At 50.3% G+C, this 15,072-nt stretch overlaps 3 protein-coding genes across 4 annotated transcripts in view; 2 read left to right on the forward strand and 1 right to left on the reverse strand.

Moving 5' to 3' along the window:
• On the forward strand, positions 1-1,264 carry LOC106147723 (uncharacterized protein DKFZp434B061-like; the record flags this gene model as incomplete). The annotated part of the gene is given in 1 exon segment (XM_013510299.1): positions 1-1,264. A coding segment is annotated over 1 exon segment (362 nt), but the record flags the coding sequence as incomplete, so codon positions are not given.
• Positions 1-11,611, forward strand: part of Fam227b (family with sequence similarity 227, member B) — a 200,449-nt gene extending 188,838 nt beyond the window's left edge. Inside the window, exon 18 of the mRNA XM_005376689.2 lies at positions 11,031-11,611. Coding sequence (XP_005376746.1) covers positions 11,031-11,126 — 96 coding nt within the window. The 3' untranslated portion in view covers positions 11,127-11,611. The remainder of the gene's footprint in view (positions 1-11,030) is intronic.
• Galk2 (galactokinase 2) overlaps positions 1-15,072 on the reverse strand; it is a 100,632-nt gene that overhangs the window by 5,636 nt on the left and 79,924 nt on the right. For both annotated transcript variants that reach the window (XM_005376681.2, XM_013510295.1), the window contains exon 9: positions 1,275-1,476. In XM_005376681.2, coding sequence (XP_005376738.1) covers positions 1,275-1,476 — 202 coding nt within the window. The remainder of the gene's footprint in view (positions 1-1,274; positions 1,477-15,072) is intronic.

A 15,072-nucleotide genomic window follows, 5' to 3' on the forward strand; every position in this document is an offset into this window, starting at 1 on the left:
CCCTGCCGACACCTCTCTCCCCACAGAAGACCGCGCCCCCTCGGCCGCCCCCTCGCTGTCCCCCACGCGCTTCCACCCGCAGGACAGACGCCTGGGACCCGGGGGCCGGCCAGGGGCAAAGGCTCCTCCGGGGCTGCGTGAGGAGGACGGCATCCACGCCGCGCTTCCCGCTCCTCCGCACAAACCTCGCCTCCCACATCTCCACGGCTGCCCGGGGCGCGTCGCCCCCACTTCCGGCGCCCTCGGTGCTGTCAGGAGAGCCTGGGTCCCGAACCGGCCCTGCAAGGCTTCCGGCCCCAGGGAACACTGAGGTGGTCCGGGCAGAGCGCCTCTGCTCCCGCGGCTTCCTGCCCCGCTGCTAACGCTGGGCGGCTCTGCACCGTCCTCTGGCCCATTTCCCTTCAGCTCTCCGGGTCAGCGCCGCGCCTCCGGCCGAGGGGGCCGCTCTGTCCTCTCGATGTCAGAGGGACGAGGAAGCCCCTTCCAGGCCTAGTGCCAGCCCTTCCCGCGTCTGTCTCAACTGACCCCTTACACGCTGCGCTTTCGCCAGTGCCCTTTGCCCTCAAACTGCCCCAACTAGCCCTGGAAGGCAGGATGAGCCTGCTTCTGAGGGTCCCCCGCGGGAACCCCGCCCTGGCCTGCCTGGGTTGTCTTCCGCTGTCTCCCCTCTGAGAACCATGGACCCTAAGCCTACCACGACCCCTGGCACGGCAGCAGCGTGATCACTGAAATATTGCAAGCAAGGGATGGCAGGGCCTGGGAAAAGCTGCCGCCTTCCCAAAAGGCCTGTCTCCCCGTGGGAAAGCCTCCCCACCAGTGCTGTGAAGAACGCACTCCAGCCGGGCACGGGGTTACATACCCCTAATGCCAGCACTCAGGAGGCTGAGGCAGGAGCACTGCAGTGAGCTCAAGGCCAGCCTGTGGCCACAGTGAGACCCAGACTCTGAGCCTCGTGATGGAACAGAGCTGGGCTTGTTCCTCCTGTGCTGCAGGTGAGCGGGAGAGAACCAGACCAGCGCTGTAGGTGGGAGCCCCTCACAGAGGAAGAACAGCAGCAAAAACAGGAACTAAGATGTCCTCTGTGCACGGAGCAGCTCCCACAGCGAGTGTCATCACTGCACTGCAGACGTGGACTCACAAAAATTCTTAAAAATAAAGTTTTTAAAATGTAAAACACAACAAAAAGGAGGCGAAGGCAGGGCTGCCCTTTCCTGCCGTGTCAAGAGCGCTCCACGGCGGCCCGAGGTCCCGGCCCCGCGGCGGGCTCCACTCACCTGCAGGTGTCTACCAGCTGGTCCAGCTCGGGGCAGCTGCACTCATACAGGTCCCGGCAGCTGCGGTGGCTCTGGTTCATCAGCTCCCCCAGCAGCGCCACTGCGTCCTCGGGGCCGTCCTCGCAGATCTTCTTGAACTGCAGCACCCGGGCCGCCTCGCTGAACACGTGCTTGGCCCGCTGGTAGAGCTTGAAGGCCGGCACTGCGGAACAGGACGAGGGCACGGCTCAGCAGACGCCGGGAGCCGGTGCAGGAAGGACCTTCCGGCCCCACGCTGCATTCCGCAGCAACACCTTAGACCAGTGGTGGAGAACTCGGCACGTGTGCCACAGTGAGCCGTTTGTTACACTGAAAACTCTAAACAGCTCGCCATTGCTGCCATTTATATATATTTACAAATATGCCCTCATATACTGCAACAGTATTATAGCATAAAAATAAGAAACAACCTAATAAGAGACTTTTTAAATTAAATTTAAAAATCCTAACTTTTAAAATTAACTAAAATGGGGATTAACAACTGGGATCCCATATTGAAAAGCTTTTGCACACCAAAAGAAACCACCAACAGAGTGAAGAGACAACCCACAGTGTGGGGAAAAAATGTTGCCAGCTGTTCTGCAGACAAAGGACTAATAGCTACAATACATAAAGAACTCAAAAAAATCAGACCCCCCCCCATTAAAAAAACCAACCCAAAAATGGACATCTGAAATGAATAGACACTTCTCAGATGAAAAAATACAAATGACAAATAAACACATGAAAAAATGTTCAACATCACTGGTCATTCAAGAGATGCAAATTAAAATAACACTGAGATTCCATCTCACCCCAGAAAGTATGACTATCATCAAGAAATCAACCAATAACAGATGCTGGTGAGGCTGTGGGAGAAAAGGAACCCTTCTCCACTGCTGGTGGGAGTGTAGACTGATGCACCCACTATGGAAATTGGTATGGAGATTCCTCAAAAAATTAAAACTAGAGGTTCCATTTGACCCAACTATTCTTCTTCTTGGTGTCTTCTGAAAGAGTTAAAAGCATCACCCCAGAGCGACACATGCACACCCATGTTTATAGCAGCACAATTTGTATGTCTTGGAAACAGTCCATATGCCTATCACAGAGGCAGTGAATAAACAAAATGTATTTTTATGTACAATGGAGCAGTACTCCGCCATAAAGAAGGATAAATTTGAGGCATCTTTAGGTAAAGGGAAGCACCTTGAAATTGTATGTTTTAGTGAAATAAATGAGACATACATGTTTAAATATTGCATTGTGAGAAACTAAAAGGATAAAGAAAGACCAAAATGGGATAATAGATATTGGGAAGTAGGAAAACAATGTTCCAATGGGAAGGAGAACAAGGGAGGGGAAGGAAGGAAAAAGGGAAAAAACTGTACAAGGAAAAAAGTAGAAACAAAGTTTTGTAAATAAAGGAGAGAAGGGCTGAAGGGAGGGGAGAGAAAAGGGAAAAAAGAAGGCTCAATATGTACCATGTGCAGGAACAAATTCCCTATGATGAATGTGATCGCTAGACATTAAAAGTATACCAATAAAATTAATTTTTTAAAAAATTAACCCAAATGAGGTTGAGGTATATTTCTTGGGATCCTCCTAGCTCCAGATTTTACAACTGAAGCTCCCTTTAAAAACACAAATCCCTTCAACACCTGCTACACTGTCTGTTACCTTCTGCACAGAGGATGCCAACAGAGACCCCATGCTTCTGTGAACCAGGAGGAGGGACTTGACCAGCCCCCATCCTGGCCTGTATGGGTCACACCTGTGGGTTCCCTTGCTGTGGTCCTCAAGGACATCGAACCTTAGTGAGACACTGAACTTGCAGCAAGGCGGGCTTTCTGCAGGACCCTGTCCTCCTGGGTCTCCCTCTGGGTCCTTCTCCCCTTCACTGTGATTCCTTTCTCAGAAACACTTTTATATTTTCAGCTATGAAGCCCTAATAACATTTCTGGTCCCAGGGTTCCCCACAGCGCCCTCCTTGTAACTCTTAGGTGGCTAAAAGGCAGTCAAGGGTGGAGGAAGTAAATAGCCATGCATGTGGGTGTCTCCCCAAGACGTGGATGCTGAACCCTAACAGTGGATGGAATGTATTCGGAGGGGGCCCTGGGGATGAGTAGATTTGGCTGACATCACAAGAATGGATTCCCAGGATGTGGGGTAGCGAAAGGAGAGACACTGGAGCTGTGTTTCTCCACCTTAGGAGGCTGCCACCTCCTATGACAGGCTTCTGTGAACCAGGAAGAGGGACTTGACAAGACATCAAAGCTGGTGGCACCCTGACCTTCAGCCTCCACCCTCCAGGGCCCCAAGAAAGAATGTGCTGTGGCCTAGGCCACCCAGTATGATATGGTGTGGGGACGGCTGAGCGCAGAGCACCTGAGTAATGCCCCAGATGAACAGGTGTCCAGCCGAGAGAACAGGGCCGGGAGAGACAAGCTGGTTGTTAGGCAACAACTTTTAAATGTATAGATGGTGCTTGAGCAGGCCCTTTCCTCCCATCCGGAGAGAGGGCCCCACCTGACCTCAGCTTTCCGTGTACTGTCTGATCTTTATTTCTCCATCCTCTCGCTGCCCTCCCTACTCTCAACTTTGAGAGCTGCGCTGGACAGGGCAATACGGTACTTTTGTAAAAGCAGCCCAAACTGAACCACCATTCTTAGGAACTTCATAAAAGCTTAATGAAGTAAGGGTGGGGTTAAATCTCTTACACATTATTAATGAATTGCCAGTTTTCTTTCAAAGGTTCTAAAAAGTCCTATGAGATACTAAACTTAATTACTGGCCTCAGTGAAATGATGCCAGGTTACATGACCTTTGCTGCTGTCTTTCAGAGAGGACCTGTAGTTAGTCAGCAAATCTCATTGCGCCTTTCCAGAGCACCTCGTGGCAGCGCCTCCCTCCTATCCTCGCCAAATGTACGCTTGCATCCTCTGTCCTGCAGATGACTTCCGGTGGCCGGCCAATTGATATCTCTGTGTCGGTCACTGGTTCCTACCCGCAGCCTCCCTTCTGGTCCACACTGTCAGACTGAGCTCCTCAAAACAAGTCACTCCCCAGCACGCTGGTCTCCACCACCAGCTCCACCACCGGCCTGCAGGACCGCAGCACCCCTTGCTTCAGGAAGGACTGACTCAGCAGTCTCATGGGGAAATGGCTATGCTCCCTTCTTCTCTCAAAGGGCCTCCTCCATCTGGAGGTGCAGATGGCACGTTATGTCCTCCATGAAGCCGTGAGGGCCTCCCCCAGAATCAACGTCTTGCGTGTAGATTCGCCCCACACAGCGTGCACCTGGCGCTTGTCAAATATCTCCACAGGAATGATTCCTCCTGTCTCTGCAGTTTTTGAGCTGCAGGAGCAGGAAGCAGGACTTCCAGTCCCGTGCACCCACCCCGGCACAATCTCGCCCAGAGCACCTCCGGTGCCCCGCAGACGGAATGAGATGGTCATTTCCAGGATGACGGCACGTGGGGCCTTATTTTTAACTGCAGTTGGAGATCAGAAATACCCCCCCTTTGGGCACCGTTTAGAAGGAAAAAATGAAGCTCCATTATTTCACAGCTGGCAAAAGGGGACGGGAGGATTTCTTTTGCTATTAAATCTGCAACTGCTGACACTAACTGTGAGTGAAAAATAAGAGTAACAAAAAGGGAGAGAAATTACACACTAAGTGTAGGTTGAGAGAAGCACACACAACAATATGTTTTGTTCCATCCATAGCCAGGTCATGTGGACTGCCTTCACTGAAGTAGGAATATGATTTATTTGAGGGCCTGTGTGTGAAAACATCCCGAGGGAACAGAGTTTGCCAGTGCCCCGTCCTGGCATAGCCGGTCGCAAACAGGACGGCGTGGGTGCGCCTCAGGTGGTTCCTGATCTGCGCCAGAGAAAGCACACCGTGAAAGCAAAGCAAGTGACTTTGGTAACTGCAGCTGAATATTGCTGAAGTTGCTTTGGTAACTGTAGTTGAATATTGCTCTTTTCTAAAACTTGAGGTTGAAGCAAAATGTTTAAAATACCAGCTGTAGGAGTCCGTATGTTTCAGGGTTACTGGGGAACTACTTCACCTCCCACAATCACAGACCGAGTTACAAAACCAGCCGTGGGGCGAGCAGAGGGGGGAGTCGCTGCAGGCTGCCTGTAAAGCCGGTGGGTGCAGAAGTCGCCTGGCTTCCGGAGCATAAAAAGCAGCACCATCTCTGGTGCCGTTTAGCTGACAAGTCATGGCACCGTGCTCTGGTGGGCACACAGCATCTCTAACTGGGAATAATGAGAAATTTCAAACACGGGAGTGCAGAGACACCAGACTCCACGAGCCCATCACTTCTATGGAACTTACTAACACCGCCCATCTGTGCTCCAACTGATATTTTGCTGCAGTGTTTTCTAATAACTTATATATCTCCTCCTGACATCTTTGTGTGCCTCTGTAAAATGAGGATACTTTTATATATACACACCATATCGTTATCACACCGAACACAGTTACCCTTGGTTCCTTATAATAAGGAATAATAATAATGTAACATAATAATAAAATGAGGAATCCAGTGCACATTTAAATATTCCCAGTCTTTGCCCCGTTTAAATTTCAGTTGGTTTACACTAAGATCCAGAGTCCACACATTATATTTAATTATTATGTCCAATCTGTCTCTTTCAATCCAGAGTCTACAGTGGTCTCAATATCATATCCAAGCATATTTCAGGGCCATATCCTGTGATAAAAGTCAAAGCAGCCCATCAGGGAGGGTGGGCTTTTATTTTCCTTTAGGGTTACACGTTACTCTAGGACTAAAGGCTCTGCAGTGGGAACTGAGAGGAGAGATGTTTCCTATTAAACCTGATCCCTGGTCTCTGCTTTGTGACCAGAGATGCGAGGAAGTGCCGAACAGATTACAGGAACCCCAATCCTGGCGGTGAGCAAGGCTGCGCTGTGAGCTCAGAACCTGAACGGCTCACAGGGCTCTGGCCGGGCACCGTGAAGATGCAGGACAGATCACATGGCTCACGCCCGCCGAACAGTGGTAACTCAGGAAGCGAGGCGAAGGGCAGTGAGGGCATCTGCTTTCAATTGTGCTGCAAAGATCTTGCCAAAGGCTACCGCAGATTTGGAGACCACCCTCTGCAGGGAAAGCAGTTGTGTGCTGGCTGGGTATCACAAGTGCGCTCTGGGTCCAGGGCCCCGGCTCATTAGGCGCTGGCAACCCATCAGGTCTCTGGTGTACGGATACCCAAAAATCCAAGGAAATCTGAAATTCTGTCCATAGCAGCTTTCTTCCCTGTCCAGTTAGCTTTATAACCAGATGTTCCATCTGTCTATAAGCTCTTGTAATCCTTGGGAGCAATTATTACATTAAAGGATGAAGGAGGCCATCTCTTCCTATGCTCCTTGCAGGCGTGATTACTTCCAAGGCAAAGCTAACTTCAGAATCTAACACTAGGTGCTATTTTCCTGCAATATTACCAGTGGCCTGTCCTATCCAAGGGACTCTGAGACTTCAAAGCAGGCCATGGCACATAGGCTTTGCAGGGCTGGTTTTCTCCCTTGTGAATCTTGCAACTCCTGAGTCTAATCCCGAAATCACGACATTGATTCAGGAATGTGAATGTCCACGGCCATATACATTTAAACTACAAAATAAAGACCACTTCGCTGTTGCAGCACTTTCACTTATATGACAACCTCTACTACACACGCGTTGAAAACAAAAGATGTCAATATGAATTGTTTTTTCTAAACCAACCTCAGTGTTCAGCTTGAATTGCAGTGTCAGCACTGGGTGATACGTAAGTGGGTTGCGGGTTGTTGCAGTTCAGGCACTCGTCTCTAACAGGTTCGACATCGCTGCATAGAGGTTGTGATCAGAGCCCACCTGTAATCAAGGGCCCTAACCCAGGCCAGAATACTTGGTTGTTTCGCTGCTCCTTCAGTGGGAAAGGCTGAGGGCAAACCTCTGCCACATGAGATGGTCGGGTACCCCTTTATTCACACAAGCTCTGAGGACAGGGGTCGGCAGTAGGTGGAGGGAAACCTGTTCAATCTCCCCAGGGGCCACAGGTCTGATTTCAATTCTGCACGTAAGACCGGGTGGCCTCTGCCTTATTACCTCATCCTCTACTTCAGCGAGGCCACTATCACGGCCACCTGGCAGCAATCACCCAGCAGCTCCTGCTGAGGACCTGCCTTGTGTCCTATGCCACGCCCCAAATGACAACAGATACTAAGGAGAATCCTCTGCTTTAGCAAACTCAGTTAAACAGGTCAGACAAGCCATACACAACAACTACATTGTACATCCACTGGAAATGCAATAAGAACACAGGGATTGGTGGCGGGCACCAGGACAAGATGTCACAGGAGCGGGTTCCAAGCAGCCTCCATGGGAATCTGTTCTAACGGCTGAGCCTTCAACGCCCTGGCAAACTAACAGCCCAGGAGCCATCACCAGCCCTGGGGATGCTTCCCTGACCCACGGGCCATCTTTACATCCGGAAATTTTGTAAGAATCTGGGTATCTGCTTTCCTGGCAAGACAGAGAGGCCTGGTGGTTGGCTGGGGCGAGGAGCAGCTGCCCCTGGAGACGGCACACATGTCACCCAGGTGGGCCCCACCCACCCCCTCCCTGGCACTCGGTGCCCTCATCAGCTCATCCTCTGCCCACACCCTGCAAGCGTCAGCATGGGGTCCCGGCCCCACCAAGCTCCTGAGTCAGGGATTCACGAGGTGGCAAAGCCACCTGAGTGCTCATCACCCCAGCATGACGCATTGTAACTGTGACAATCAAATGTCACCTCCTGTCTTTTGGTAACCTCTACCCTTCCAGCCCTTTGGATGCTGGAAGACAGTTCCGAGCCAGTTTTAAAACAAGGGGCCAAAATAATAAATAAGAGATGCTCCCGATGCTCAAGAAGTAAGAGTCTACCAGAGAGAAATCATTAGATAGGGGCAGCCAGGGGCAGCAGATGCTAACCTGAGGCACAGCGTCGAGATGGTGTGACTGAAAGCAGAGCCTGGGACAGGGCCGTGTGCGGGTGCCCCGGCTCTGGGAAACCGGGGCAGGGACAAGAGAGAAGCTATCCAGGGGCTCGCCAAGCAGGCCGCCATGTGAACAGGCTGAGCCGGGGCACTGGGTTTCTGTGAAGCCATTCGGACTGTGCCCTTGACCAGGCCTGCCCAGCCTGCAGGAAATGTCCCCGCCACAGGAAGAGGCACTTGCACCAGGAGCTGGCTCGGCACAGGCCGGGCTGAGGGAGGGGACACAGCACAGCAACCGTGACCTTCACAGGGAAGAAAAGCCCACACGAGGCTGTTGGTGAAGGCGAGTGGTACAGTGAGTTGGACCACCTTCCTACGAAGGTAGGAGCGGAAAAGGATGGAGAATGTAAGTTACAGAGAACGTCAGACACAAAGGTGATGGGGAGCCATGCGGCGCTTTTGGAGAATGCCAGTACTTGGATTTGCCTGGAGCATGAACGACAGGAAGACACAGAAGCAGCAGGGACATCATGAAAGAGGAAATCAAAGCGCTAGGAAGAGGTCAGCTAACAAGGTGGTTAAGTTGTTTCCTGTAAATAAACGGCTCCTGGCCTTGGTAGGGTTAGGGAAGCTTTAGAGAATGGAACATAAGCAATGGATCTGTCCTCCATTTGAGCACACAAATATCCACGAAGCACCGTGCAGGACAACACACACAGGGTCCCCAAAGCTGTGGCTGGACCCAGGTTCAGACTTCCAGTTAGAGATCAGAAAGCACCCCACACTTGAGCAAGTACAGCAATCAGGGTTCTTGTTTGTAAGTGACAGAAACCTACACCAACTTGGGTGAAAAGGAACTTTCTTTGAAGATAGCAGACAACTCACAAAATCTCCCAGGTCCAGTGGCATATTCTCATCCTCTGTTAGGAGAGGAGAAAGCTAGGAGGGAGGTGGCTGGAAGCCAAGGGAAGCAGGCAGTGTGGAATGCAGTCACCATCATCCTGCAAGCATGGACTAGAAAGCACACTGGACTCCAGGTACTGCAGATCTGTGCTTTTAGACACACACAACTCAGCATGCAAGAGGAGCCTCACGCCTTTCTGACATCCGGGTTTCCAGTGACCCAAGAGAGACAAGGTGACCCCTAGCTTCTACCACCAAAGGCAAGAGCCTCCTGTCACCAGGTCAGCAGTGTCACCAGTGTGCACAGCAAGACCTCCCAGAGATGGGCTGGGCTCAATGCCACCCCTCAACACCTGTCCCACAGCAGCAGAAGCGACTCTGAGCATCTCTGCCTTCTCCCCATGAAGACCCAGCTTCCTGCCTCCTTCGCTGGCTGATTCCTACAAATGCACGGCAGGGTGTGCGTGCCCTTCCCAAAGGCCAGTCCCAGCACTCAGCACAGTCACAGCACCCAGCCCAAGACTCCGAGGGGAGCGGCCGGCTCTCCCAAGGCTGGGGTCTCCCTGTGGCCTCCGAGCGCACACTGCACACACGCGGCTGTGTGAGCACAGGAGAGTACGGCCCTGGTCCTCGGCCAATAAGCTAACGAGCACTAAATATGTTAGAAATCAGACGCAGTCTGCATGAAGACTTCATCTCAGGGTAATAAATCAAAACTAAATAAATATGTTGGTCTGAGACAAGTGGAAATCTTTATCACGTGAGAGTACGATTAATCTTTCCGAGACGCCAGGGCCCCAGGACCCGTTCCCACTGTCTGGGTGAGGGCTGGAAGCATTCAGGGCTTTAGGCGCTGCCTCGGCACCATCACAATCACGTAGCTGCTGCTACCAGCCAATTCCTCTGCAAAACAGAAAGCTCCAGCGGGGGAAGCCGAGGCTGGGTTTCCAAGAAGAGCCGCCCAGAGGTGGCCTGAGAAACCACTTCAGTATCCACTCCGGATCCTCAGTTCTCCTGCGCTGCGGAGCTCTAATGAGTCCTTGTTCTGGGGCACAGGCTCCTTGGAAGAGTTACGCAGCACAATGGAAAAACACTATATAATCCTCATTGAAGTTGGGCTGTGGTTTCAAATTTATTTTCCTACTAATCATATTTTTCATAAATGTGAAGTTTCTGAAATGGTCAAACCCACAAAAAATAAACTGCTGTTTTCAGCCACATTAGTATCCCATTCCCATGCTGCAAAGACCAAATTGAATTAGGATTTTTACATTTAAGGGGGGGGGAAAAATCTTTTACTACCTGCTTTTAAAAGCAAAGCCACCAAAGAGAAAAAAAATCTATATATGCATTTTCAACCAAACCACATTAATGCATGGAAAACTACATTCCAAGAGGCATCTATGAAGACTGAAAATCCACAGCTTAATGCCATTTTGTCCACAGAGAGTAACACATGCTCAGGTTTATAGCTTCCCTTTCTCTGACTTCCAAAGAATCGACAGCTTCTGTTTCATAATAAAAGTGTTTCATGAAGCACTGTCTGTTTCACAATAAATTTTCCTCCTCTGACCTTGAAACCGTCGCTATGGTCGCCCTCACCTGTACCGAAAGCCTGGCAAAACTGGAAGCTGCTGCGAATGGCACAGGACAAGGCGAGGCTCGTGGTCCCTCCTCTCCCTTCTGGGTTCCGCCTTCCTCCTCTGGGTTCTCATCGCTGGGGTGGGACCCAAGGCACCACCTCCGACCGCTCTCCCCACCACCCCCGCCATCCCCCTGCGCCAGATGCGGCGCTAAACTTCCCAATCACCACTCTGACTGTGAGTCCTAAATATGTGCTTACACAGAAATCTATCGTGTTTCTCCACCACCTGACTGCCACACTCGACCCCTCACTACTTCTTGCAGCGCGGCTGGGATGTCCTGTCGCATCACGGCCCTGAGAGTCCACGGAACATCCGCGTTCCGCAGAGACCCCTTCCGCAATCCCCGCCTCTTCCGGGCCAGCGCACGCCTACCTCTGCCACGAAGCTCTCCGAGAACCGGATGGTCCGAGGCATCCACGCCTCCCATGTCTGCACATCTCTGTACCACCCACGCGCCCTTTCCAGTCATCGCCACAGCACGTGGCGTAGGACGGCGGGACTCTGCCCTTTGCACCTTCCTACCCTTGCTTACAGCGCACCTGTCCTGCAATTCCGACCTAAGAAGGAAGGAGTTCCTGATTTAGCTTTCTTCTGTTAACTGAATTGTGGGGGAGGGAGGTAAGAGAATAAAGAGGGAGGAAAAAAGGGCAAAGGAAAACTCGATGCATGTCTGAAAAATAAGGAGTATGCTCCCATTTTAACACTGCGAATTATTGTATTGTTATCTTCCCACAAAATGTTAAATTAAATGAGGCAATGATTTTGCTGGTCTTACTGACTGCTAACACACAGAGCTTAAGTAGATGGCCCTCAAATGAGTACTTGTTGAAAAAAATAAAGATCTTCTACTTATTTAAATTTATTTCCCAATGTGATTCTTTGAAAAAGTAGTTGAACACATTACAATACCATGAGCAAGTGTGACGGTATGGTATCTACCACTCACAAAGACCCAACTAGAGTGCCCAGGCTGTCCTCCTGGGTTTCTTCGGAAAAGTGTGCTCCAGAGCAGACCAAGAAGAGTGACAAGGGCTGAGAGGAAGGGAGTTCTGTGGCCTCCTCTGAATTCCTTCACAATGAGGAATAAAAACAACACACTAGACTAGGGGAGTAGTTTGACCCCCAGCTTAGGTTTGACCCCTAAAATGAAAGAACAAGCAAAAAGAGGAAAGAAAGCAAACTATGTGAGGTGTGACTGAAGAACACAGGGAATGTTTAAGGTTTTTTTGTAATTACCACAATAAAAGACACATGGCCACGAATCCCACTCAGAACCCTCCCTCACTTCAAACACACTCATCGCATCATTCTCGCCGCTTTCTGCACAGCTCTGGGGTCCTCCTTCCTGAGTGTCTTTAGTGGTGCTGCCCTGGCTGTCGCGGTGTTCTGAATCGATTCAAAACACGGCCCTTTCACAGTCATTTTGACTTTGGGAAAGAGCTGGAAGTTGCACAGCGCCAGACCCAGTGACTAAGGTGGATGAGGACACAGCGTCAGGTATTTACAAGCCTGCCTTTCCACTGGATGGCGCTCGACAGCTGTATTCAGCAACTATTTGATCACACCTCAGAAAGACACTCACAAAAGAGGACTCCAGAACTGCTTCAGAAAGCGGCAAGAACGATGGGCTAAGTGTGTTCATACTGAGGCGGGTGTTTTGAAGGGGATTCGCGCCAGCGTGTGTTTTACTGTGATGACCGCCCTTGTACCTGTACTCCACCTGAACTTTCCAACATTCAGTGAAGCATTAAGAAGATGAAAAGGTTTCACTTTCACAAACATCTCGTGAGCCAGCCCAGTTCTCAGGGTGTTTACAATACAAGTGGCAACACCCTGAGAAGATAAACGAGGATGCAGCTATGTTCTGGTGTCCTGTGATGGCACACGTGTGTGGCTCCCCAGGGGCCAAGGTGGAAGAGAGAGCACACAGGCTGAGTGTGCTGTGGTTTCTCTGAATTCGTGTTCTTGCACATGTCTGAGAGCACACTTAGTGCGCACACGTCGGCCTTTCTCCGTGTCAGACGATTTTTCTTCCCTCAGGTTCTTTTCATCTTCACCCTCTCTGCCCCTTTTCCCTTAGAAGGTTAAGAATACAGAAATGAAGTGTATATTGCTTGCTATTTCTTCTGTTAATTATGTAGAATCTTACATTCCTGCTTGGAACATTTTATACTCTCTCAATTATCTCATATTACACCACCTGAAATCATATCGCTTCCCTAGGGAGGTGCTCTCTGAGTGTTTCTGCTGTCCTTCAGTGGCCCTTCATGGAATATGGGTCCACCTCTGTGGTCTCTCCCACTGCAATCCTTTCTACAGGCAATAACAAGAACCGTCTTCCTCAGAATCCTTAAAGAAAAAAAAAAAAAAAACACTTAACATTGCCTCTGCTTGGAATGTAGAATGGTAACCTGCTACATTCTCATCTGAAACCCGAGGTGAAGCGCCATCCACTGAGACTTTCCCATGGTTGGAACTGTTAATGTCTGCAAAAACACAGTGGGTCATTATTTTCCTTGTCATTACTATTGACATGTGACAATGACTTGCTGAAAACCATAGACCCATTCGTGGAACAGAATGAACAGTGAGCAAGAAATTGGTCTACAGTATCCAACTGCCCGCAGCCTCCAACCAAGCAGGTCTCAGTAGGAAACTTTCTATGAAGTACTTGGAAAAATAATAAATAAATCAATAAAAACAAAGGCCCGAGCAAGTAAATCACTAGCAGCAGAGATGTTTTCCTGGGCCACACCCTAGACTATCAGAACGACAGTCTGTAGGTGAACTCTACGAGGCAGAGAAGAGAATGACCAACCGCAGGACTAAAAAGTGTTTCACCAGAGCAAGTGAGGATAAAACGCCAGGACGAGAGAAATGTGCAATATCAAAAGAGGTCACGGTGCGTCTGTCTGACTCTTAAGCGACAATAACTTGGAATTTAGTCAAGAACAATATCCATTGCCCCAGATGTCTGGAAAGAAACAGCAACTTTGTGTTTTATATGGAGAGTAAACTGCTTCCTATCGGTATCGTGAATATTTGACGGGAAGAGACTCAGCTACACTGCATGGAGAAGTCTGGTTGTCATTAGGGCTGTTTCCACATATTCCGCTTCCCACCCCTTCGAAGCTCGTCCCACCCACGTGATCTGCTTGGGCCAATCAAATCAAGGTGGGGTGCCGTGGCTCACACACTGGTAGATGTGCCAATGAGCAATTAGCCACATTCCCTTCCTCCTGCCACAGGGATGTGAGCAACATGGAGTGCTGGGGACCCTCCCTGGAGCCTGGCCCCTGAATCCCTGGACTGAACGGACTTTCTTGCTGACTTCCTTTGGATATTCAGAGGAAGCAAGAAATAAACTGTTGAGACAAGCCACAGAGACTTTGTTTTGTGGCACCAGGAATCGAACTCACGACCTTGCATTGGCCAGGCAGACACTTGCGCCACTGAGTTATATCCCTGGCCCCCCTCACAGACTTCGGAATGGTTGCTGAAGTAATATATCCTCAGGCCAAAAATTACATATGGATAAGTTTAGGAATTTGAAACTTTCTGTCTGAACATATCTACACAGGAGAGAACCACTCTGCCCAGAATAAAAGGACCTTCCTATACAGAAAGCTGCTTTGTCAACAAAGAAAGCATTCAATTATAAGGAAGGCTGAAAATGTGAAAACAAAAGCAAAGGCAGCAAAAAAGGAAAAGAAGGGGGCAAGAGGTTAGCTTCTTGGGGAGCTGATGACGGTGGAAGAAATGTCCCATTGGAGCTATTTCCCAAGAGCAGAGGGGTGCAGAGCAGACGAGGGGACATCGGCTGCTTCCTGACTGCAAAGGCCTCTTCGTACGCACAGCAGAGAGCCCGACAAGTAACTCCCCAGCTGCCTCCACCAAGCTTGTCTCCCAAAAGGCAGCAATACGGCCGTAATTATGTCAAGCAAAGGGAACCGTGGGTGATAGATCCTCAGACTTAAAAATACAGTTTACAAGCTCGGGAAGAATACGCTTTCTTTTCCTCTTCTTTCTCAGGGCATCTGTGAATGGCACGGCCAGCAACCAAGGAGGCACAGAACTTCAGGGTCAGGGCCAAGAGGTGGACAGTGCTGGACCACAGCAGCCTGGGTGGAGGGTCCCGGGGCCAGCGAGGCCAAGGTCAAGGAGGCAGCTGATGCTAGAGGGCCAGGGTCCACTACACACAGAAGGAGGACGGTCCAGGACACACAGGGGGAGGAAGGTCCAG

This window comes from Chinchilla lanigera, unplaced genomic scaffold, assembly GCF_000276665.1.
Source record: "Chinchilla lanigera isolate Chin_1 unplaced genomic scaffold, ChiLan1.0 scaffold00008, whole genome shotgun sequence".
NCBI classification, from domain to species: Eukaryota; Metazoa; Chordata; class Mammalia; order Rodentia; family Chinchillidae; genus Chinchilla; species Chinchilla lanigera.